The sequence below is a fragment of the Oncorhynchus keta genome, chromosome 26 (assembly GCF_023373465.1).
Source record: "Oncorhynchus keta strain PuntledgeMale-10-30-2019 chromosome 26, Oket_V2, whole genome shotgun sequence".
NCBI lineage: Eukaryota > Metazoa > Chordata > Actinopteri > Salmoniformes > Salmonidae > Oncorhynchus > Oncorhynchus keta.
The window spans coordinates 45,975,497-46,002,196 of record NC_068446.1 but is presented as its reverse complement, the minus strand read 5'-3'; the positions used below and the strand labels follow the sequence as shown (position 1 = coordinate 46,002,196).

Below are 26,700 nucleotides of genomic sequence, written 5' to 3'. Positions count from 1 at the left end.
GGTGTGTGGTCGACAGAGACCAATCAGTATGGTGTGTGGTCGACCCAATCAGGATGGATGTGTGGCCCACCCAATCAGTATGGTGTGTGGTCGACCCAATCAGTATGGTGTGTGGCCCCAGAGACCAATCAGTATGGTGTGTGGTCGACCCAATCAGTATGGTGTGTGGTCGACAGAGACCAATCAGTATTCTGTGGTCGACAGAGACCAATCAGTTGGTGTGTGGTCGACAGAGACCAATCAGTATGGTGTGTGGTCGAGAACCAATCAGTATGGTGTGTGGTCGACAGAGACCACAGTATGGTCAAGAGACAATCAGTATGGTGTGTGGTCGACAGAGACCAATCAGTATGGTGTGTGGTCGACAGAGACCAATCAGTATGGTGTGTGGTGAGAGACCAATCAGTATGGTGTGATTGAGACCAATCAGTATGGTGTGTGGTCGACAAGACCAATCAGTATGGTGTGTGGTCGACTTCATATGGTAGTTTAACCAATCAGTATGGTGTGTGGTCGTCAGTATGCAGGCGGACCAATGTATGGTGTGTGGTCGACTCCAATCAGTATTGATCCAGAGACCAATCAGTATGGTGTGTGTGGAGACCAATGTATGGTGTGTGGCCCACGTGACAATCAGTATGGTGTGTGGTCGCGAGACCAATCAGTATGGTGTGTGGTCGAATAGACCAATCAGTATGGTGTGTGGTCGAAGTGACAGTATGGTGTGTGGTCGACAGAGACCAATCAGTATGGTGTGTGGTCTTTAAATGAGACCAATCAGTATGGTGTGTGGCCGAAACCAATCAGTATGTGTGGACACTGGAGACCAATCAGTATGGTGTGTGGTCGACAAATTCAGTATGGTGTTTCAGTATGGTGTGTGGTCGACAGAGACCAATTATGGTGTTTTCAGTATGGTGTGTGGTCAGTGTCTTGTGGGTCGGGAGACCAATCAGTATGGTGTGTGGACACTTCCAATCAGTATGGTGTGTGGTCAGTGAGACCAATCAGTATGGTGTGGTGGAGACCAATCAGTATGGTGTGTGGTCGGGGAGGGGTATGGTGTGTGGCCGACAGAGACCAATCAGTATGGTGTGGTCGGGAGACCAATCAGTATGGTGTGTGGTCGACAGAGACCAATCAGTATGGTGTGTGGTCGACAGAGACCAATCAGTATGGTGTGTGGCCCACGGAGACCAATCAGTATGGTGTGTGGCCCACGGAGACCAATCAGTATGGTGTGTGGTCGACAGAGACCAATCAGATGGTGTGTGGTCGACAAGACCAATCAGTATGGTGTGTGGACACTGAGACCAATCAGTATGGTGTGTGGTCGACAGAGACCAATCAGTATGGTGTGGTCGACATGTTCAGTATGGTGTGGTATAGACCAATCAGTATGGTGTGTGGCCCAAGGAGACCAATCAGTATGGTGTGTGGCCGACAGAGACCAATCAGTATGGTGTGTGGACACTGGAGACCAATCAGTATGGTGTGTGGTCGACAGAGACCAATCAGTATGGTGTGTGGCCGACAGAGACCAATCAGTATGGTGTGTGGCCGACAGAGACCAATCAGTATGGTGTGTGGACACAATCAGTATGGTGTGTGGACACTGGAGACCAATCAGTATGGTGTGTGGTCGACAGAGACCAATCAGTATGGTGTGTGGACACTGGAGACCAATCAGTATGGTGTGTGGACACTGGAGACCAATCAGTATGGTGTGTGGTCGACAGAGACCAATCAGTATGGTGTGTGGTCGACAGAGACCAATCAGTATGGTGTGTGGCCGACAGAGACCAATCAGTATGGTGTGTGGCCCACGGAGACCAATCAGTATGGTGTGTGGCCGACAGAGACCAATCAGTATGGTGTGTGGTCGACAGAGACCAATCAGTATGGTGTGTGGTCGACAGAGACCAATCAGTATGGTGTGTGGTCGACAGAGACCAATCAGTATGGTGTGTGGTCGACAGAGACCAATCAGTATGGTGTGTGGTCGACAGAGACCAATCAGTATGGTGTGTGGTCGACAGAGACCAATCAGTATGGTGTGTGGCCCACGGAGACCAATCAGTATGGTGTGTGGTCGACAGAGACCAATCAGTATGGTGTGTGGTCGACAGAGACCAATCAGTATGGTGTGTGGCCAACGGAAACATTACTTTGTTTATTAGGGCCCTGGTCAATAGTAGTGCACTATACAACATAGTGTGCCATTTGAAAGACATGACTGGTCTGCATTTATATCTATTTAGATTCAGACCTGTTAATCTATTTAGATTCAGACCTGTTAATCTATTTAGATTCAGACCTGTTAATCTATTTAGATTCAGACCTGTTAATCTATTTAGATTCAGACCTGTTAATCTATTTAGATTCAGACCTGTTAATCTATTTAGATTCAGACCTGTTAATCTATTTAGATTCAGACCTGTTAATCTATTTAGATTCAGACCTGTTCATCTATTTAGATTCAGACCTGTTAATCTATTTAGATTCAGACCTGTTAATCTATTTAGATTCAGACCTGTTAATCTATTTGGATTCAGACCTGTTAATCTATTTAGATTCAGACCTGTTAATCTATTTAGATTCAGACCTGTTAATCTATTTAGATTCAGACCTGTTAATCTATTTAGATTCAGACCTGTTAATCTATTTAGATTCAGACCTGTTAATCTATTTAGATTCAGACCTGTTAATCTATTTAGATTCAGACCTGTTAATCTATTTAGATTCAGACCTGTTAATCTATTTAGATTCAGACCTGTTAATCTATTTGGATTCAGACCTGTTAATCTATTTAGATTCAGACCTGTTAATCTATTTAGATTCAAACCTGTATCCGAGAGCTGCATCTCCTTTATGACCCAGAATGGGAGAATAAGAAGAACAGGGAGGGTCATGTGACCCAGGACAGAGTATCTGAAGACCAGGGAGGGTTATGTGACCCAGGATGGAGTATAAGAAGACCAGGGAGGGTCATGTGACCCAGGATGGAGTATAAGAAGACCAGGGAGGGTCATGTGACCCAGGATGGATTATAAGAAGACCAGGGAGGGTCATGTGACCCAGGATGGATTATAAGAAGACCAGGGAGGGTCATGTGACCCAGGATGGAGAATAAGAAGACCAGGGAGGGTCATGTGACCCAGGATGGATTATAAGAAGACCAGGGAGGGTCATGTGACCCAGGATGGAGAATAAGAAGACCAGGGAGGGTCATGTGACCCAGGACAGAGAATAAGAAGACCAGGGAGGGTCATGTGACCCAGGACAGAGATTAAGAAGACCAGGCGGGGTCACGTGACCCAGGACAGAGATTAAGAAGACCAGGCGGGGTTTATTTTTACCCTTGTCGTCCCCCCTCCTCTCCTGTGCTGTCCTCACATTGTAGTGTGACTGAAACATCAGCTGGAGTATCAGACAGGGTTCTAATGGAACCTCTACAGAGCCTACAGAGGCCAGCTGCTGTACTGCCCTTTGTTAACGCTGACAATGAAGGAGGCAGACATTGGGGGGTGGGTTCTTACCGTGTGTGTGTGTGTGTGTGTGTGTGTGTGTGTGTGTGTGTGTGTGTGTGTGTGTGTGTGTGTGTGTGTGTGTGTGTGTGTGTGTGTGTGTGTGTGTGTGTGTGTGTGTGTGTGTGTCAGTCCATCACTCACCCTAGTGCCTGGTATTAACCTGACAGGGGTTTTAGTTAACACAGGATAAATATATAGGGTTTACAGGCTGTACTCAGATCTGTCCTTAGTCCTGCAAGCAGGGCCCAGTGTCCACTTTGGCTTGAGCCTCAACTGACGCAGAGCTACCCTTAGTGTAGTCAGTGGGTAATGCCGGGGTGGGGATAGCAACCCTTAGTGTAGTCAGTAGGTAATGCTGGGGTGGGGTGGGGATAGCAACCCTTAGTGTAGTCAGTGGGTAATGCTGGGGTTGGGATAGCAACCCTTAGTGTAGTCAGTGGGTAATGCTGGGGTTGGGATAGCAACCCTTAGTGTAGTCAGTAGGTAATGCTGGGGTTGGGATAGGGACCCTTAGTGTAGTCAGTGGGTAATGCTGGGGTTGGGATAGGGACCCTTAGTGTAGTCAGTGGGTAATGCTGGGGTTGGGATAGCTACCCTTAGTGTAGTCAGTGGGTAATGCTGGGGTGGGGTTGGGATAGCTACCCTTAGTGTAGTCAGTGGGTAATGCTGGGGTTGGGATAGCAACCCTTAGTGTAGTCAGTGGGTAATGCTGGGGTTGGGATAGCGACCCTTAGTGTAGTCAGTGGGTAATGCTGGGGTGGGGTTGGGATAGCTACCCTTAGTGTAGTCAGTGGGTAATGCTGGGGTTGGGATAGCGACCCTTAGTGTAGTCAGTGGGTAATGCTGGGGTGGGGTTGGGATAGCTACCCTTAGTGTAGTCAGTGGGTAATGCTGGGGTGGGGTTGGGATAGCTACCCTTAGTGTAGTCAGTGGGTAATGCTGGGGGGGTTGGGATGGGATAGACCCTTAGTGTAGTCAGTGGGTAATGCTGGGGTTGGGATAGCAACCCTTAGTGTAGTCAGTGGGTAATGCTGGGGTTGGGATAGGGACCCTTAGTGTAGTCAGTGGGTAATGCTGGGGTGGGGTTGGGATAGCGACCCTTAGTGTAGTCAGTGGGTAATGCTGGGGTGGGGTTGGGATAGCGACCCTTAGTGTAGTCAGTGGGTAATGCTGGGGTGGGGTTGGGATAGCAACCCTTAGTGTAGTCAGTGGGTAATGCTGGGGTGGGGTTGGGATAGCTACCCTTAGTGTAGTCAGTGGGTAATGCTGGGGTGGGGTTGGGATAGCTACCCTTAGTGTAGTCAGTGGGTAATGCTGGGGTTGGGATAGCGACCCTTAGTGTAGTCAGTGGGTAATGCTGGGGTGGGGTTGGGATAGCAACCCTTAGTGTAGTCAGTGGGTAATGCTGGGGTTGGGATAGCGACCCTTAGTGTAGTCAGTGGGTAATGCTGGGGTGGGGATTGGGATAGCACCCTTAGTGTAGTCAGTGGGTAATGATGGGGTGGGGTTGGGATAGCAACCCTTTGTGTAGTCAGTGGGTAATGCTGGGGTGGGGTTGGGATAGCAACCCTTAGTGTAGTCAGTGGGTAATGCTGGGGTTGGGAACCCCTTAGTGTAGTCAGTGGGTAATGCTGGGGTTGGGATAGCGACCCTTAGTGTAGTCAGTGGGTAATGCTGGGGTGGGGTTGGGATAGCAACCCTTAGTGTAGTCAGTGGGTAATGCTGGGGTTGGGATAGCGACCCTTAGTGTAGTCAGTGGGTAATGCTGGGGTGGGGTTGGGATAGCAACCCTTAGTGTAGTCAGTGGGTAATGCTGGGGTTGGGATAGCGACCCTTAGTGTAGTCAGTGGGTAATGCTGGGGTGGGGTTGGGATAGCTACCCTTAGTGTAGTCAGTGGGTAATGCTGGGGTTGGGATAGCAACCCTTAGTGTAGTCAGTGGGTAATGCTGGGGTTGGGATAGAGACCCTTAGTGTAGTCAGTGGGTAATGCTGGGGTTGGGTTGGGATAGCGACCCTTAGTGTAGTCAGTGGGTAATGCTGGGGTTGGGATAGTGACCCTTAGTGTAGTCAGTGGGTAATGCTGGGGTGGGGTTGGGATAGCTACCCTTAGTGTAGTCAGTGGGTAATGCTGGGGTTGGGAATAGCGACCCATAGTGTAGTCAGTGGGTAATGCTGCGGTTGGGATAGCGACCCTTAGTGTAGTCAGTGGGTAATGCTGGGGTTGGGTTAGGAGAGCAACCCTTAGTGTAGTCAGTGGGTAATGCTGGGGTTGGGATAGGGACCCTTAGTGTAGTCAGTGGGTAATGCCGGGGTGGGGTTGGGATAGCTACCCTTAGTGTAGTCATTGGGTAATGCCAGGGTGGGGTTGGGATAGCGACCCTTAGTGTAGTCAGTGGGTAATGCTGGGGTTGGGATAGCGACCCTTAGTGTAGTCAGTGGATAATGCTGGGGTTGGGATAGCGACCCTTCGTGTAGTCAGTGGGTAATGCTGGGTGGGGTTGGGATAGCTACCCTTAGTGTAGTCAGTGGGTAATGCTGGGGTTGGGATAGCAACCCTTAGTGTAGTCAGTGGGTAATGCTGGGGTTGGGATAGCGACCCTTAGTGTAGTCAGTGGGTAATGCTGGGGTTGGGATAGCGACCCTTAGTGTAGTCAGTGGATAATGCTGGGGTTGGGATAGCGACCCTTCGTGTAGTCAGTGGGTAATGCTGGGTGGGGTTGGGATAGCTACCCTTAGTGTAGTCAGTGGATAATGCTGGGGTTGGGATAGCAACCCTTAGTGTAGTCAGTGGGTAATGCTGGGGTTGGGATAGCGACCCTTAGTGTAGTCAGTGGGTAATGCTGGGGTTAGAATATCGACCCTTAGTGTAGTCAGTAGGTAATGCTGGGGTGGGGTTGGGATAGCAACCCTTAGTGTAGTCAGTGGGTAATGCTGGGGTTGGGTTGGGATAGCTACCCTTAGTGTAGTCAGTAGGTAATGCTGGGGTTAGAATATCGACCCTTAGTGTAGTCAGTAGGTAATGCTGGGGTTGGGATAGCTACCCTTAGTGTAGTCAGTGGGTAATGCTGGGGTTAGAATATCGACCCTTAGTGTAGTCAGTAGGTAATGCTGGGGTGGGGTTGGGATAGCAACCCTTAGTGTAGTCAGTGGGTAATGCTGGGGTTGGGATAGCTACCCTTAGTGTAGTCAGTGGGTAATGCTGGGGTTGGGATAGCTACCCTTAGTGTAGTCAGTGGGTAATGCTGGGGTTAGAATATCGACCCTTAGTGTAGTCAGTAGGTAATGCTGGGGTTGGGATAGCTACCCTTAGTGTAGTCAGTGGGTAATGCTGGGGTTGGGATAGCTACCCTTAGTGTAGTCAGTGGGTAATGCTGGGGTTGGGATAGCTACCCTTAGTGTAGTCAATGGGTAATGCTGGGGTTGGGATAGCTACCCTTAGTGTAGTCAGTAGGTAATGCTGGGGTTAGAATATCGACCCTTAGTGTAGTCAGTAGGTAATGCTGGGGTTGGGATAGCTACCCTTAGTGTAGTCAGTGGGTAATGCTGGGGTTAGAATATCGACCCTTAGTGTAGTCAGTAGGTAATGCTGGGGTGGGGTTGGGATAGCAACCCTTAGTGTAGTCAGTGGGTAATGCTGGGGTTGGGATAGCTACCCTTAGTGTAGTCAGTGGGTAATGCTGGGGTTGGGATAGCTACCCTTAGTGTAGTCAGTGGGTAATGCTGGGGTTAGAATATCGACCCTTAGTGTAGTCAGTAGGTAATGCTGGGGTTGGGATAGCTACCCTTAGTGTAGTCAGTGGGTAATGCTGGGGTTGGGATAGCTACCCTTAGTGTAGTCAGTGGGTAATGCTGGGGTTGGGATAGCTACCCTTAGTGTAGTCAGTGGGTAATGCTGGGGTTGGGATAGCTACCCTTAGTGTAGTCAATGGGTAATGCTGGGGTTGGGATAGCAACCCTTAGTGGATAATGCTGGGGTTGGGTTGTTTTTTTAGGTTGTCTGTGCACATGTGTGTGTCTGTTTTTGCATCTGTCTGTCTGTGCGTGTGTATGTGTGTATGTGTTTGTCTGTTTGTGCGCGTGCACGCGTGTGTCTGTTAGTCTGTGCGTGTGCATGTGTGTATGTGTGTATGTGTTTGTCTGTTTGTGCGTGTGCACGCGTGTGTCTGTTAGTCTGTCTGTATGTGTTTGTCTGTTTGTGCGTGTGCATGTCTGTGTCTGTTAGTCTGTCCGTGTGCATGCTTGTGTCTGTTAGTCTGTGCGTGTGCATGTCTGTGTCTGTTAGTCTGTCCGTGTGCATGCTTGTGTCTGTTAGTCTGTGCGTGTGCATGCTTGTGTCTGTTAGTCTGTGCGTGTGCACGCGTGTGTCTGTTAGTCTGTGCGTGTGCATGCTTGTGTGCGTGTGGTTCAGGAAGCAAGCAGCCGTTTGCATGGTGTGTTCAGCAGCAGTGTTTACTGTGAGGAGCGCCAGGTGACTGAGCTGCAGTTTGGTTTTTAACAACTCCTTCAGCTGGAATTTATGTCTCTGTGTGAAGAGAGGCCACAGATATCACAGTCCCAAATGGCACCCTATTCACTCCGTAGTGCACTACTTTAGACTAGATGTCCATGGACCCTGGTCTGAAGTAGTGCACTACATAGGGAATAGGTTGCCATTTGGGAGGAACTTCCAAGGTTATTATGGGGAAATTAGCCAAGTTTTAAACAGTGGGCCACGACCAGATGACCAGTCACGACCCCCTTAATATACCTCTAATGATGTCATTTACCATGCAGCCATAAACACGGTCTGGAATGAGTCTCTCCGTCTCCGTGGAGATCTGCTGAAGAGCTAGGTATTGGGCTGACACACACACACACACACACACACACACACACACACACACACACACACACACACACACACACACACACACACACACACACACACACACACACACACACACACACACACACACACACACACACACACACACACGAGAGGCTAGCCTTATAAGCTGTAGTGTCCTCTAAAGCAGGAGTTATTAACAATGTTTCTCTCCCCTAATGCCTCTCACGGTGGATTAATATCATCAGGACTAAAAGGTACTAATGTTTACAGTTTTACACTGTCCAATAATAATGTAATAATGTAATAATGTAATAATGTTGATTGATACCTGATGAAGCTAAGACCTTAAGGACTATATCTATATATCTATATATCTATATATCTCTCTCTCTCTCTCTCTCTCTCTCTCTCTCTCTCTCTCTCTCTCTCTCTCTCTCTCTCTCTCTCTCTCTATATATATATATGATTACTATTAATGCTTGTTGGTTTTTATATTAAACCAGTTAGTTTCTGTTTGAATGTTGTTTTCCTTTAATGTTGATGTGCAGAAAGTACTAAAGAGCCTGAACACCATCAGTCCTGAAATACACCATCAGTCCTGATAGAAACACCCCATCAGTCCTGATAGAAACACACCATCAGTCCTGAAACACACCATCAGTCCTGAAACACACCATCAGTCCTGAAAGAAACACACCATCAGTCCTGATAGAAACACACCATCAGTCCTGAAACACACCATCAGTCCTGAAACACACCATCAGTCCTGATAGAAACACACCATCAGTCCTGATAGAAACACACCATCAGTCCTGATAGAAACACACCATCAGTCCTGAAACACACCATCAGTCCTGAAACACACCATCAGTCCTGATAGAAACACACCATCAGTCCTGAAACACACCATCAGTCCTGAAACACACCATCAGTCCTGATAGAAACACACCATCAGTCCTGAAACACACCATCAGTCCTGATAGAAACACACCATCAGTCCTGATAGAAACACACCATCAGTCCTGAAACACACCATCAGTCCTGAAACACACCATCAGTCCTGATAGAAACTAAACATTGCCACTATTAAAAGATGTTAGGATAAGAAAAAGTAATTTTAGTTCTTTCCATGTCAGTTCATTGACTTAGTATCTAAGTGGTGCTGTGATGTGGGTGTGACAACAGCTATTGTTCTCTTTAGGTGTGGGCAGTGGACCTGGACCTGAGCTATAGTAACCAGTTGGCCATGACCCAGCTGATGCTCATGATGACGGGGGGAAGCCTGGACTGTCGGACCAGTCGTCTGGAGGTCCCCCTCACCAAGCCCTTCCTACGACAGAAAGGATCCATAGAAACTGCTGTAGGCGTTCCTTTAGTTTCTCATCTCTGTTATCCTCAAACAGATTTTACAATATGTTTTAGAGTCCTGTTTCTTCCTGTAGAATGTCCCTATGACCCCCACCAACCTGTTTCTGACCCCCACCCCCCACCCTCCTACCACCAACAACCTGCTTCTCACCACCCCTACCACCAACAACCTGCTTCTCACCACCATCATCTCTACGTCCTCCATCACCTCCACATCCTCCACCACCTCCACTTCCACCACCTCCACATCCTCCATCACCTCCACATCCTCCACCACCTCCTCCTCCTCCTCCACCACCTCCACATCCTCCGTCACCTCCACATCCTCCACCACCTCCTCCTCCACCACGTCCACATCCTCCTCCACATCCTCCACCACCTCCACATCCTCCACATCCTCTACCCACTCCACATCCTCCTCCACCACCTCCACATCCTCCTCCACCACCTCCACATCCACCACCACCTCCACATCCTCCTCCACCACATCCACATCCTCCTCCACCACCTCCACATCCTCCTCCACCACCTCCACATCCTCCTCCACCACCTCCACATCCTCCACCACCTCCACATCCACCACCACCTCCACATCCTCCACCACCTCCACATCCTCCTCCACCACCTCCACATCCTCCTTCACATCCTCCACCACCTCCACATCCTCCTCCAACACCTCCACATTCTCCTCCACCTCCTCCACCACCTCCACATCCTCCACCACCTCCACATCCTCCACCAACACCTCCACATTCTCCTCCACCTCCTCCACCACCTCCACATCCACCACCACCTCCACATCCTCCACCACCTCCACCTCCTCCACCACCTCCACATCCACCACCACCTCCACATCCTCCTCCAACACCTCCACATTCTCCTCCACCTCCTCCACCACCTCCACATCCACCACCACCTCCACATCCTCCACCACCTCCACATCCTCCTTCACATCCTCCACCACCTCCACATCCTCCTCCAACACCTCCACATTCTCCTCCACCTCCTCCACCACCTCCACCTCCTCCACCACCTCCACATCCTCCACCACCTCCACATCCTCCTCCACCACCTCCACATCCTCCTCCAACACCTCCACATCCTCCTCCACCACCTCCACATCCTCCTCCACCTCCTCCACCACCTCCACATCCTCCACCACCACCACCACCTCCTCCTCTACCACCTCCACATCCTCCACTACCTCCACATCCTCAACCACCTCCACATCCTCCACATCCTCCACCACATCCTCCTTCACATCCTCCACCACCTCCACATCCTCCTCCACATCCTCCACCCACTCCACATCCTCCTCCACCACCTCCACATCCACCACCACCTCCACATCCTCCTCCACATCCTCCTCCACCACCTCCATATCCTCCACCACCTCCACATCCTCCTCCACCACCTCCACATCCTCCACCACCTCCACATCCTCCACCACTTCCTCCACCACCTCCACATCCTCCACATCCTCCTCCACCACCTCCACATCCTCCACCACCTCCACATCCTCCTCCTCTTCCTCCACCACCTCCACATCCTCCACATCCTCCTCCACCACCTCCACATCCTCCTCCTCTTCCTCCACTACCTCCACCTCCTCCACATCCTTCTCCTCCTCCTCCACATCCTCCACCTCCTCCTCTTCTTCCTCCACTACCTCCAGGTCCTCCTCTACATCCTCTTCCTCTACATCCTCCACTTCCTCCTCCTCTTCCTCCACCACCTCCACCACCATCACACCCCTCAGGCCTTATTGCCGAAATCTATCATTGAATATTGTCTCAGTGTGTCACAATAAGATCCACCCACATTGATCCGTGTTTATTTATTTAAATACAACTAAATACTGTAATTACGTCCTCCCTGCTCTGGCCTGTACCCAACTGGTGCTTAGCTGCTAAATTAATCCATTATCATTTTGACTGATGAGCCTGGATAATGAAGCCATTAATAATGCATAGATAGTGTTCATTATGCAAGCTGTGGTGTGTGTGTGTGTTTGTTTGCGCGTGCCTGAACAGAGCGCCGCATTAGATCAGCTTGACGCTCATCAGCCAGCCAGGCCTCTAAACAATACACTCCTTTTATTAGGAGAGACACACAGGAGTCTAGGCTTGTTAGTCTGCCACTGGTCTTATTTCATCAAACATCCATTTACATTCAGGTGTGTGTGTGTGTGTGTGTGTGTGTTTGCGCGTGTGTGTGCGTGCGTGAGTGCGTACGCGTGCGTGTGTGTGTGATCTCTCGATGCACCAGTACCACAACAATATGTCTCCGACCCTGCTCTCTGCTGCGTGATAATGTCTTTAGAACTGGCCTATCATTAGAGACCACTGGATATTACAAACACAATTAAATCCCTGCTGGGCAGACATACTTTTATTGTTGTGTGAGGAGACTGGCTCTGACAAATGGAAGCACACGGCCATCACAATGAGTTATGGGCAGAAGCTGGGTCTCTGAAGCAGACAGGGGGGGTTTAGTCCTGCTGCTGGGTCTCTGAAGCAGACAGGGGGGTTTTAGTCCTGAAGCTGGGTCTCTGAAGCAGACAGGGGCTTTTAGTCCTGAAGCTGGGTCTCTGAAGCAGACAGGGGGTTTAGTCCTGAAGCTGGGTCTCTGAAGCAGACATGGGGTTTTAGTCCTGAAGCTGGGTCTCTGAAGCAGACAGGGGGCGTTTAGTCCTGAAGCTGGGTCTCTGAAGCAGACAGGGGCTTTTAGTCCTGAAGCTGGGTCTCTGAAGCAGACAGGGGCTTTTAGTCCTGAAGCTGGGTCTCTGAAGCAGACAGGGCGTTTAGTCCTGAAGCTGGATCTCTGAAGCAGACAGGGGGGTTTTAGTCCTGAAGCTGGGTCCCTGAAGCAGACAGGGGCTTTTAGTCCTGAAGCCAGGTCTCTGAAGCAGACAGGGGCTTTTAGTCCTGAAGCTGGGTCTCTGAAGCAGACAGGGGGTGTTTAGTCCTGAAGCCGGGTCTCTGAAGCAGACAGGGGGTTTTAGTCCTGAAGCCGGGTCTCTGAAGCAGACAGGGGGTTTTAGTCCTGAAGCTGGGTCTCTGAAGCAGACAGGGGCTTTTAGTCCTGAAGCTGGGTCTCTGAAGCAGACAGGGGGTTTTAGTCCTGAAGCTGGATCTCTGAAGCAGACAGGGGCGTTTAGTCCTGCTGCCTCTCTTCTGCGTAATTTTAGTCCTGCTGCCTCTCTTCTGCGTAATTTTAGTCCTGCTGCCTCTGAATTCTACTTATGTTTCTGGATATAAGTATTGTACTATTGTGTGTTTCACCATACAAATATAATGACATAGAACTGGAATGATAAATTCAGACAAATTGCCATGGTCTTAGAGGCTTTGGCATTTTTAGTCATTTTATTTCTATACAATTGCCCCACTATTCTAATGATGTTTTCTATCCCAAACGTAAACTTAAAGACTATTGGAGTCATGATGCTATCAACTGTATCTGGTATCTGGCATCATGTGTCAGTGACCTGGCATGTCGTTTCAAACACATTCATTTGTTCCCCCCCCTCCAATTAATTATGGAAGGCCCAACAGTTAACCCACGTGTGCCCCCTGCTGCCCAGCGCTCATCACGTTCGCTAATCACACATACTCCCCAAACACCGTTATTACAAATCACACAGTATACTCCCCGACCTCAACACTGTACGACCCTAAGGACATGTGTAGGAACTTAACAGCGACTTCTACTCCATGCACACTGGCACCACAATGCTCCATGACAATTAAACTCTAACCCAGAATGGAATTCAACATTATGCCCCATAATAATGAGGTGATATGCCACACACACCCCACCCCCGGCCAATAGGGTCAACATTACGCCACCCCCCCTGGCCAATAGGGTCAACATTATGCCACACCCACCCGGCCAATAGGTTCAACATTATGCCACACACACCCCTGGCCAATAGGTTCAACATTATGCCACACCCACCCGGCCAATAGGTTCAACTTTATGCCACACACACCCCTGGCCAATAGGTTCAACATTATGCCCCACACACCCCTGGCCAATAAAATCAACATTATGCCAATAGGGTCAACATTATGCCACACACACCCCTGGCCAATAGGTTCAACATTATGCCACACCCACCCGGCCAATAGGTTCAATATTATGCCACACACACTCCAGCCAATAGGTTCAATATTATGCCACCCATCCGGCCAATAGGGTCACATTATGCTAGCCCCCCGGCCAATAGGGTCATTAACACATACTGGAGGAGTTACAGACAAGCTACAGTTGCTAGCTTAGCTAACAAGCTAGCTACGTCACATCAACACATACTGGAGGAGTTACAGACTAGCTGCAGTGGCTAACTTAGCTAACAAACTAGCTATGCCACATCAACACATACTGGAGGAGTTACAGACTAGCTACAGTTGCCAGCTTAGCTAACAAGCTAGCTACGTCACATCAACATACACTGGAGAAGTTACAGACTAGCTACAGTTGCTAGCTTAGCTAACAAGCTAGCTACGTCACATCAATACATACTGGAGGAGTTACAGACTAGCTACAGTTGCTAGCTTAGCTAACAAGCTAGCTACGTCACATCAACATACACTGGAGGAGTTACAGACTAGCTGCAGTTGCTAGTTGGACCGTTTTTCGTGGCCGAAGTGGACCTGTATAACCAAATAGGAGTTATAATGCAATAATACAGCATCTGCCCACTAGGCTATATACTTCCTGTTTACCTCTTCCATAATCACCAGGCTATATGCTTCCTGTTTACCTCTTCCACAATCACCAGGCTATATACTTCCTGTTTACCTCTTCCACAATCACCAGGCTATATACTTCCTGTTTACCTCTTCCATAATCACCAGGCTATATGCTTCCTGTTTACCTCTTCCACAATCACCAGGCGAAATACTTCCTGTTTACCTCTTCCACAATCACCAGGCTATATACTTCCTGTTTACCTCTTCCACAATCACCAGGCTATATACTTCCTGTTTACCTCTTCCACAATCACCAGGATATATACTTCCTGTTTACCTCTTCCACAATCACCAGGCTATATACTTCCTGTTTACCTCTTCCACAATCACCAGGCTATATACTTCCTGTTTACCTCTTCCACAATCACCAGGATATATACTTCCTGTTTACCTCTTCCACAATCACCAGGATATATACTTCCTGTTTACCTCTTCCACAATCACCAGGATATATACTTCCTGTTTACCTCTTCCACAATCACCAGGCTATATACTTCCTGTTTACCTCTTCCACAATCACCAGGATATATACTTCCTGTTTACCTCTTCCACAATCACCAGGATATATACTTCCTGTTTACCTCTTCCACAATCACCAGGATATATACTTCCTGTTTACCTCTTCCACAATCACCAGGATATATACTTCCTGTTTACCTCTTCCACAATCACCAGGATATATACTTCCTGTTTGCCTCTTCCACAATCACCAGGATATATACTTCCTGTTTGCCTCTTCCGCATTCGTTCTCTCTGACTTCATCTCTTCCACAATCACCAGGCTATATACTTCCTGTTTACCTCTTCCACAATCACCAGGATATATACTTCCTGTTTACCTCTTCCACATTCGGTCTCTCTGACTTCATCTCTTTCACTCTCTTCTAAACCTTTTTCCATGCAGGTCATTTCCCTTTTAAATGTTGCTATCTCTTTACATCTTCTGTGTCTGTGGCTTCATCTTCATTTCTTTGTTACTAATTGTGATAATGGTACAGTAGCACTAGTCGTGGTAATGGTTCTCTCTCCAGCTCCCAGCGGTGGCCAGTCGCTATGCTGTCCTGGGGAGCCGGCTGCTCCACACCAACCTGTCCATGGTGCACTATAGTGTCTTCTTCCAGATGTGCAAGGCTCAAGGCATCGGCTTCGACATCAAGGTACGGCCTCGTCTCTGTCCTACCCTGTCACTGATAGGTTAGAAAAATGAATATGTCAAATCACATGTATTTATAAAGCCCTTCTTACATCAGCTGATGTCACAAAGTGCTGTACAGAAACCCAGCCTAAAAACCCCCTCAAAACAGCAAGCAATGCAGGTGTAGAAGCATGTTTGTTAAAATAAACACAGTGTATTATCGTCTGTGTTGTAGGAAAAACAAGGCACGGTCTTTGTTCTCCACGACAGCTGTGAGCGATACAGTCTGGGGATGGTGTGAGTATCTTTCATATGAACACACTAAACACACACAGAACACACACAGAACACACACACAAGGCCTTTTGGGTTCACTTGAACCTGTTCTGTTAAAATGAATGAGAGAGAACAGAGAGTTTTAACTGAACAGGAGAGTGCTGAAGACATTCCTTCAAAGGATTAGCATGTCCCTTTTGGTTTAGTTAATGGCAAATCCTCAGCAGTTTGTATGGAATGGGTTATTGAGGATACTGTAATCTAATCACACCAATCCTGGGGCTTACACGCTACTGCTGATGAACTCTTTGTCTGTACACCACATCTCTCCCCAACGACTGGGGATCAACTCAGCTGAAGTAGCTCATTTAGCTACTACACACACACGCACGCACGCACGCGCGCGACACACGCACGCACGCACGCGCGCACACACGCACGCACACGCACGCGCACACACACACACACACACACACACACACACACACACACACACACACACACACACACACACACACACACACACACACACACACACACCGCTGACGACCCGACAGTAGCTGATGACTGTAGGCAGGGATGGACTTGGTCTACAAAACGTCCCTGGAGTGGACTTGAACCCAAACCATTCATTCTCTTGGTTGTTGGCGGTAGGGTTCATTCTCTTGGTTGTTGGTGCATTGGGGGTTCATTCTCTTGGTTGTTGGTGCATTGGGGGTTCCTTCTCTTGGTTGTTGGTGCATTGGGGGTTCATTCTCTTGGTTGTTGGTGCATTGGGGGTTGTTGGAGGTGGGGGTTCATTCTCTTGGTTGTTGGTACATTGGGGGTTCATTCTCTTGGTTGTTGGTGCATTGGGGGTTCATTCTCTTGGTTGTTGGTGCATTGGGGGTTGTTGGGGGTGGGGTTCATTCTCTTGGTTGTTGGTACATTGGGGGTTCATTCTCTTGGTTGTTGGTGCATTGGGGGTTCATTCTCTTGGTTGTTGGTGCATTGGGGGTTCATTCTCTTGGTTGTTGGTGCATTGGGGGTTCATTCTCTTGGTTGTTGGTGCATTGGGGGTTCATTCTCTTGGTTGTTGGTACATTGGGGGTTCATTCTCTTGGTTGTTGGTGCATTGGGGGTTCATTCTCTTGGTTGTTGGTGCATTGGGGGTTGTTGGAGGTGGGGGTTCATTCTCTTGGTTGTTGGTACATTGGGGGATTCATTCTCTTGGTTGTTGGTGCATTGGGGGTTCATTCTCTTGGTTGTTGGTGCATTGGGGGTTGTTGGAGGTGGGGGTTCATTCTCTTGGTTGTTGGTACATTGGGGGTTCATTCTCTTGGTTGTTGGTGCATTGGGGGTTCATTCTCTTGGTTGTTGGTGCATTGGGGGTTGTTGGGGGTGGGGTTCATTCTCTTGGTTGTTGGTACATTGGGGGTTCTTGGGGGTGGGGTTCATTCTCTTGGTTGTTGGTGCATTGGGGGTTCTTGGGGGTGGGGTTCATTCTCTTGGTTCTTGGTGCATTGGGGGTTCTTGGGGGTGGGGTTCATTCTCTTGGTTGTTGGTACATTGGGGGTTCTTGGGGGTGGGGTTCATTCTCTTGGTTGTTGGTGCATTGGGGGTTCTTGGGGGTGGGGTTCATTCTCTTGGTTGTTGATGCATTGGGGGTTCATTCTCTTGGTTGTTGGTGCATTGGGGTGGGGTTCATTCTCTTGGTTGTTAGTACATTGGGGTTCTTGGGGGTGGGGTTCATTCTCTTGGTTGTTGGTGCATTGGGGGTTCTTGGGGGTGGGGAATATAATTCATTGTATTTTTCACATTTGGGAGGGTCTCGAATGGTTGAGGGTATTGGGGAACTGTGGGGGATCTTGGGGGTTCGGGTTCACGTTTTTGGCCTGGTGGGAGATCAGTCAACGTGCCCTTGAGCAAGACCCTGGATGGACCCTGGATGCTTCTGTGTGTCGCTCTGAATGGGAATCTGTTGGAGGACTGGTGTGATGTAGTTGTTGGATGACTGGTGTGATGTAGTTGTTGGATGACTGGTGTGATGTAGTTGTTAGATGACTGGTGTGATGTAGTTGTTAGATGACTGGTGTGATGTAGTTGTTGGATGACTGGTGTGATGTAGTTGTTAGATGACTGGTGTGGTGTAGTTGTTGGATGACTGGTGTGATGTAGTTGTTGGATGACTGGTGTGATGTAGTTGTTGGATGACTGGTGTGATGTAGTTGTTGGATGACTGGTGTGATGTAGTTGTTAGATGACTGGTGTGGTGTAGTTGTTGGATGACTGGTGTGATGTATTTGTTGGATGACTGGTGTGATGTAGTTGTTGGATGACTGGTGTGGTGTAGTTGTTGGATGACTGGTGTGGTGTAGTTGTTGGATGACTGGTGTGGTGTAGTTGTTAGATGACTGGTGTGGTGTAGTTGTTGGATGACTGGTGTGGTGTAGTTGTTAGATGACTGGTGTGGTGTAGTTGTTGGATGACTGGTGTGGTGTAGTTGTTGGATGACTGGTGTGGTGTAGTTGTTGGATGACTGGTGTGATGTAGTTGTTGGATGACTGGTGTGATGTAGTTGTTGGATGACTGGTGTGGTGTAGTTGTTGGATGACTGGTGTGGTGTAGTTGTTGGATGACTGGTGTGATGTAGTTGTTGGATGACTGGTGTGGTGTAGTTGTTGGATGACTGGTGTGGTGTAGTTGTTGGATGACTGGTGTGGTGTAGTTGTTGGATGACTGGTGTGGTGTAGTTGGATGACTGGTGTGATGTAGTTGGATGACTGGTGTGGTGTAGTTGTTGGATGACTGGTGTGATGTAGTAGTTGGATGACTGGTGTGATGTAGTTGTTGGATGACTGGTGTGGTGTAGTTGGATGACTGGTGTGGTGTAGTTGTTGGATGACTGGTGTGGTGTAGTTGTTGGATGACTGGTGTGGTGTAGTTGTTGGATGACTGGTGTGGTGTAGTTGTTGGATGACTGGTGTGGTGTAGTTGTTGGATGACTGGTGTGGTGTAGTTGGATGACTGGTGTGGTGTAGTTGTTGGATGACTGGTGTGGTGTAGTTGTTGGATGACTGGTGTGGTGTAGTTGTTGGATGACTGGTGTGATGTAGTTGTTGGATGACTGGTGTGATGTAGTTGTTGGATGACTGGTGTGGTGTAGTTGTTGGATGACTGGTGTGGTGTAGTTGTTGGATGACTGGTGTGATGTAGTTGTTGGATGACTGGTGTGGTGTAGTTGTTGGATGACTGGTGTGATGTAGTTGTTGGATGACTGGTGTGATGTAGTTGTTGGATGACTGGTGTGATGTAGTTGTTGGATGACTGGTGTGATGTAGTTGTTGGATGACTGGTGTGATGTAGTTGTTGGATGACTGGTGTGATGTAGTTGTTGGATGACTGGTGTGGTGTAGTTGTTGGATGACTGGTGTGATGTAGTTGTTGGATGACTGGTGTGATGTAGTTGTTGGATGACTGGTGTGATGTAGTTGTTGGATGACTGGTGTGATGTAGTTGTTGGATGACTGGTGTGGTGTAGTTGTTGGATGACTGGTGTGATGTAGTTGTTGGATGACTGGTGTGATGTAGTTGTTGGATGACTGGTGTGATGTAGTTGTTGGATGACTGGTGTGGTGTAGTTGTTGGATGACTGGTGTGATGTAGTTGTTGGATGACTGGTGTGATGTAGTTGTTGGATGACTGGTGTGGTGTAGTTGTTGGATGACTGGTGTGATGTAGTTGTTGGATGACTGGTGTGATGTAGTTGTTGGATGACTGGTGTGATGTAGTTGTTGGATGACTGGTGTGGTGTAGTTGTTGGATGACTGGTGTGATGTAGTTGTTGGATGACTGGTGTGATGTAGTTGTTGGATGACTGGTGTGATGTAGTTGTTGGATGACTGGTGTGATGTAGTTGTTGGATGACTGGTGTGGTGTAGTTGTTGAATGACTGGTGTGGTGTAGTTGTTGGATGACTGGTGTGATGTAGTTGTTGGATGACTGGTGTGATGTAGTTGTTAGATGACTGGTGTGGTGTAGTTGTTGGATGACTGGTGTGATGTAGTTGTTAGATGACTGGTGTGGTGTAGTTGTTGGATGACTGGTGTGGTGTAGTTGTTGGATGACTGGTGTGGTGTAGTTGTTGGATGACTGGTGTGGTGTAGTTGTTGGATGACTGGTGTGGTGTAGTTGTTGGATGACTGGTGTGGTGTAGTTGTTGGATGACTGGTGTGGTGTAGTTGTTGGATGACTGGTGTGGTGTAGTTGTTGGATGACTGGTGTGGTGTCGTTGTTGAGCGGCGTCACTGCCAAGTATATTGTATTTTTCGGATATTCAATAAATAAATAAATAAATAAATAAAAATTAAAAACGGTTCTCCTACAGGTACAGCCAAAGAACACTTTTGGAGTATAGCGACAGTATGGAATTCACAACTAAATATTTGCCCGCTAGATACGATATCTTATCATTTAATGGTCTAAAATGTGCTATATGCAGTTGTACATTTGGTTAGCTAACTCAGTAGCTAGTTATCTTTCTATCTTAGTGGTTAGCTTCTTGCAGAATCAAGCTCCTCTTGATAACAGCAGAGAATACCCTCCTGGCTATCATTTGTTTTGTGTGTGCAGCAAACTGTGAGTTACTTTTATAACTGTGGTCCTTCTGTAGCTCAGTTGGTAAAACATGGCGCTTGTAACGCCAGGGTAGTGGGTTCGATTCCCGGGACCACCCATACGTAGAATGTATGCACACATGACTGTAAGTCGCTTTGGATAAAAGCGTCTGCTAAATGGCATATATTATTATATATTATAACTGGCCAGTTGAGAACACCTTTATTTAACCAGGTAGGCCAGTTGAGAACACCTTTATTTAACCAGGTAGGCCAGTTGAGAACACCTTTATTTAACCAGGTAGGCCAGTTGAGAACACCTTTATTTAACCAGGTAGGCCAGTTGAGAACACCTTTATTTAACCAGGTGGCCAGTTGAGAACACCTTTATTTAACCAGGTAGGCCAGTTGAGAACACCTTTATTTAACCAGGTAGGCTAGTTGAGAACACCTTTATTTAACCAGGTGGCCAGTTGAGAACACCTTTATTTAACCAGGTAGGCCAGTTGAGAACACCTTTATTTAACCAGGTAGGCCAGTTGAGAACACCTTTATTTAACCAGGTAGGCCAGTTGAGAACACCTTTATTTAACCAGGTAGGCCAGTTGAGAACACCTTTATTTAACCAGGTAGGCCAGTTGAGAACACCTTTATTTAACCAGGTAGGCCAGTTGAGAACACCTTTATTTAACCAGGTAGGCCAGTTGAGAACACCTTTATTTAACCAGGTAGGCCAGTTGAGAACACCTTTATTTAACCAGGTAGGCCAGTTGAGAACACCTTTATTTAACCAGGTAGGCCAGTTGAGAACACCTTTATTTAACCAGGTAGGCCAGTTGAGAACACCTTTATTTAACCAGGTAGACCAGTTGAGAACACCTTTATTTAACCAGGTAGGCCAGTTGAGAACACCTTTATTTAACCAGGTAGGCCAGTTGAGAACAAGTTCTCATTTACAACTGCGACCTGGCCAAGATAAAGCACAGCAGTGCGACACAAACAACAACACAGAGATACACATGGAATAAACAAAACATACAGTCAATAATACTTACCCCCTCCCAATCCCTCCTTCCCCAAAACCAAAATGTAAATAGATTGTGTCTTCCTGTATTATACTGCTGATAAAAAATGTTTATTAGATTCTGCTGAGACGTTTACTTTACGTTGGTAATCTTTTCTTATATTAGTTCTTATTGTTGTTGTATTGTCCAGAAGGAAATCTTTTCTTATATTAGTTCTTATTGTTGTTGTATTGTCCAGAAGGAACCTGCCGCTAAGCATTTCGTTGGACAGTATCTACCATGTGTATCCCAACATACATACAACTAATACAACTTGAAAACACAGTGTCTACCATGTGTATCCCAACATACATACGACTAATACAACTTGAAAACACAGCGTCTACCATGTGTATCCCAACATACATACGACTAATACAACTTGAAAACACAGCGTCTACCATGTGTATCCCAACATACATACGACTAATACAACTTGAAAACACAGCGTCTACCATGTGTATCCCAACATACATACGACTAATACAACTTGAAAACACAGCGTCTACCATGTGTATCCCAACATACATACGACTAATACAACTTGAAAACACAGTGTCTACCATGTGTATCCCAACATACATACGACTAATACAACTTGAAAACACAGCGTCTACCATGTGTATCCCAACATACATACGACTAATACAACTTGAAAACACAGTGTCTACCATGTGTATCCCAACATACATACGACTAATACAACTTGAAAACACAGTGTCTACCATGTGTATCCCAACATACATACGACTAATACAACTTGAAAACACAGTGTCTACCATGTGTATCCCAACATACATACGACTAATACAACTTGAAAACACAGTGTCTACCATGTGTATCCCAACATACATACGACTAATACAACTTGAAAACACAGTGTCTACCATGTGTATCCCAACATACATACGACTAATACAACTTGAAAACGACAAGCCGAACGCGGTGATTGGTGTGATTGTCCGCGCTGGCGATCGTTAGTGGGTTTTGTCCATTGTGTCGTTAACAGAACCGTCGGTGACGACCTCCAGGGAGCCCTGATGACCTTCGCTCGTAACCTGTCCGTCATCCATCAGGAGATATCAGCTCCCAACATGCAGGGAGAGACTAACTTTAAGGTACACTGTTAAATGAGCTAAATCAAATCAAATCGAATTGTATTTGTCACATACACATGGTTAGCAGATGTTAATGCGAGTGTAGCGAAATGCTTCTAGCTGTAACAACCTCACAGATAAGTTACAGCCGACGTGTGATATTAGCGGCGTATTGTGAGTTGATGAACAATTTATTAATTTATTTCAAACATGCAAGCAAGCCAATTTCCTATGGAAATGTCTGACCTGAGAATGTTTCAAACAGGGAGGGCATTGGGACATCAGCTGTCCCTGCCTATATAATCCACAAGAGAGGGAGTCTAGAGCTAGCTGGTTACGCTCGGCTCAGGAAGTGAGCTGGTTACGCTCGGCTCAGGAAGTGAGCTGGTTACGCTCGGCTCAGGAAGTGAGCTGGTTACGCTCGGCTCAGGAAGTGAGCTGGTTACGCTCGGCTCAGGAAGTGAGCTGGTTACGCTCGGCTCAGGAAGTGAGCTGGTTACGCTCGGCTCAGGAAGTGAGCTGGTTACGCTCGGCTAAGGAAGTGAGCTGGTTACGCTCGGCTCAGGAAGTGAGCTGGTTACGCTCGGCTAAGGAAGTGAGCTGGTTACGCTCGGCTAAGGAAGTGAGCTGGTTACGCTCGGCTCAGGAAGTGAGCTGGTTACGCTCGGCTCAGGAAGTGAGCTGGTTACGCTCGGCTCAGGAAGTGAGCTAGTTACGCTCGGCTCAGGAAGTGAGCTGGTTACGCTCGGCTCAGGAAGTGAGCTGGTTACGCTCGGCTCAGGAAGTGAGCTGGTTACGCTCGGCTCAGGAAGTGAGCTGGTTACGCTCGGCTCAGGAAGTGAGCTGGTTACGCTCGGCTCAGGAAGTGAGCTGGTTACGCTCGGCTCAGGAAGTGAGCTAGTTACGCTCGGCTCAGGAAGTGAGCTGGTTACGCTCGGCTCAGGAAGTGAGCTGGTTACGCTCGGCTCAGGAAGTGAGCTGGTTACGCTCGGTTCAGGAAGTGAGCTGGTTACGCTCGGCTCAGGAAGTGAGCTGGTTACGCGCTCGGTTCAGGAAGTGAGCTGGTTACGCTCGGCTCAGGAAGTGAGCTGGTTACGCTCGGTTCAGGAAGTGAGCTGGTTACGCTCGGCTCAGGAAGTGAGCTGGTTACGCTCGGCTCAGGAAGTGAGCTGGTTACGCTCGGCTCAGGAAGTGAGCTGGTTACGCTCGGCTCAGGAAGTGAGCTGGTTACGCTCGGCTCAGGAAGTGAGCTGGTTACGCTCGGCTCAGGAAGTGAGCTGGTTACGCTCGGCTCAGGAAGTGAGCTGGTTACGCTCGGCTCAGGAAGTGAGCTGGTTACGCTCGGCTCAGGAAGTGAGCTGGTTACGCTCGGCTCAGGAAGTGAGCTGGTTACGCTCGGCTCAGGAAGTGAGCTGGTTACGCTCGGCTCAGGAAGTGAGCTGGTTACGCTCGGCTCAGGAAGTGAGCTGGTTACGCTCGGATCAGGAAGTGAGCTGGTTACGCTCGGCTCAGGAAGTGAGCTGGTTACGCTCGGCTCAGGAAGTGAGCTGTAGAAGTTATTCAATGCTTTTCAATAAGGAACATGTAGAATTGGAACGTTGCTTTACTTTCTGAACTGACTGGAATTGGAACGTTGCTTTACTTTCTGAACTGACTGGAATTGGAACGTTGCTTTACTTTCTGAACTGACTGGAATTGGAACGTTGCTTTACTTTCTGAACTGACTGGAATTGGAATGTTGCTTTACTTTCTGAACTGACTGGAATTGGAACGTTGCTTTACTTTCTGAACTGACTGGAATTGGAACGTTGCTTTACTTTCTGAACTGACTGGAATTGGAACGTTGCTTTACTTTCTGAACTGACTGGAATTGGAACGTTGCTTTACTTTCTGAACTGACTGGAATTGGAACGTTGCTTTACTTTCTGAACTGACTGGAATTGGAATGTTGCTTTACTTTCTGAACTGACTGGAATTGGAACGTTGCTTTACTTTCTGAACTGACTGGAATTGGAACGTTGCTTTACTTTCTGAACTGACTGGAATTGGAACGTTGCTTTACTTTCTGAACTGACTGGAATTGGAACGTTGCTTTACATTCTGAACTGACTGGAATTGGAACGTTGCTTTACTTTCTGAACTGACTGGAATTGGAATGTTGCTTTACTTTCTGAACTGACTGGAATTGGAATGTTGCTTTACTTTCTGAACTGACTGGAATTGGAATGTTGCTTTACTTTCTGAACTGACTGGAATTGACCCCTGAGTTGTGAGCGGTACAGTTATAGACATCGTGTTTGTTCGTGAACTGTAAAGCCTGTTCATTTGTGTTTACCTGCAGGATCTGATTAGAGACATAGAAGAGGTTTTGGGAATGACCGTCCAGAATAAAGCCCAAGTGACCGAGGAAGAAGAGAAGACTGCTGCTGTCGCTGTCCGGACTAAACTGGATCACTGACCCCCCCCCTCCCACACACACACACACACTACTAGGATGACTTAGTCACTTTAACGGAAGAAATGCGACCGTTTTGATCAGATCAATGCCAATTATTCCAACTGATCGTTTCAAACACTATTATCTATTTCTATATGTATTTCATAGAGTTTATCATACTTACTAGGGACAAATACATTATTCTATCCTTGGACAACTGTGAACTCTGTTATTGTGTGATTGTTCGAACTGTAACCTAAACACAATCAGGGAACAAGTTGTATTTAGAGCTAAAAAAACATTTTAAAAATAATTTTATTATAGATTCAAATATGCATTTAATGTAGAGAGTAATTTATCAAAAAACTGACCTTAGAAAATAGCAGCAGAAGGTGAATGTTGAACCCCTATCCATTAAACATGATTACATCGTGAAAAACAGTTTGACTGCAGGATTTATCATGCAGCGTCGGTACAACGAAGACGGCAGTCTGATCGAGGCGTTAGAGGTTGAGGGTTCAGAGGATCCCGGATAGGTTAGCACCTTGAGTTGAAAGTCGATCGACAAAAAACACAAGGTTTCCAAAACTCTTGACAGAACGGACACGAGACTCTATCGAGCAGCGATGTCTTTCTCTTCAGGGAGACCGCTGGCCAAATACGATAATACACAGACTTGTTAGGCTTATTTTCCTGTGTTGACAAGCTAGCTTGCTAACTAGCGCTAGCTTGGTGGGCCTAATATTATGCAGCGGCCATAAGCTAGCTTGCTAACTAGCGCTAGCTTGGTGGGCCTAATATTATGCAGCGGCCATAAGCTAGCTTGCTAACTAGCGCTAGCTTGGTGGGCCTAATATTATACAGCGGCCATAAGCTAGCTAGCTAGTTAATAGCTGTGATCCATAGCGTGACAGAAGTACGCCGGCGTATACACCACATCTTCCTCAAAGTTGCCCTGTTTCCGATACACCACATCTTCCTCAAAGTTGCCCTGTTTCCGATACACCACATCTTCCTCAAAGTTGCCCTGTTTCCGATACACCACATCTTCCTCAAAGTTGCCCTGTTTCCGATACACCACATCTTCCTCAAAGTTGCCCTGTTTCCGATACACCACATCTTCCTCAAAGTTGCCCTGTTTCCGATACACCACATCTTCCTCAAAGTTGCCCTGTTTCCGATACACCACATCTTCCTCAAAGTTGCCCTGTTTCCGATACACCACATCTTCCTCAAAGTTGCCCTGTTTCCGATACACCACATCTTCCTCAAAGTTTCCCTGTTTCCGATACACCACATCTTCCTCAAAGTTGCCCTGTTTCCGATACACCACATCTTCCTCAAAGTTGCCCTGTTTCCGATACACCACATCTTCCTCAAAGTTGCCCTGTTTCCGATACACCACATCTTCCTCAAAGTTTCCCTGTTTCCGATACACCACATCTTCCTCAAAGTTGCCCTGTTGCCCCGAGGCACAATGGAAGAAAGGACAGGCAGCTTCCTGCAGCAACTCCGTCAACCAACGACCAGTTTTGGACGGTCCAACTTCACTGGGCGGTACAGGGAGCCAACTACCAGATGCTGAGGACGGGCTGCTTCCTGCAGCAACTCC

General features: G+C 47.6%; 1 protein-coding gene across 1 annotated transcript in view; it reads left to right on the top strand.

The window, feature by feature from the left end:
• The window catches only part of iqch (IQ motif containing H), a 109,344-nt gene extending 83,817 nt beyond the window's left edge, over positions 1-25,527 (top strand). Inside the window, exons 19-23 of the mRNA XM_052481086.1 lie at positions 9,561-9,719; positions 15,516-15,641; positions 15,855-15,916; positions 22,564-22,672; positions 24,993-25,527. Coding sequence (XP_052337046.1) covers positions 9,561-9,719; positions 15,516-15,641; positions 15,855-15,916; positions 22,564-22,672; positions 24,993-25,109 — 573 coding nt within the window. The 3' untranslated portion in view covers positions 25,110-25,527. The remainder of the gene's footprint in view (positions 1-9,560; positions 9,720-15,515; positions 15,642-15,854; positions 15,917-22,563; positions 22,673-24,992) is intronic.
• The last annotated feature ends 1,173 nt before the right edge of the window (positions 25,528-26,700 follow it).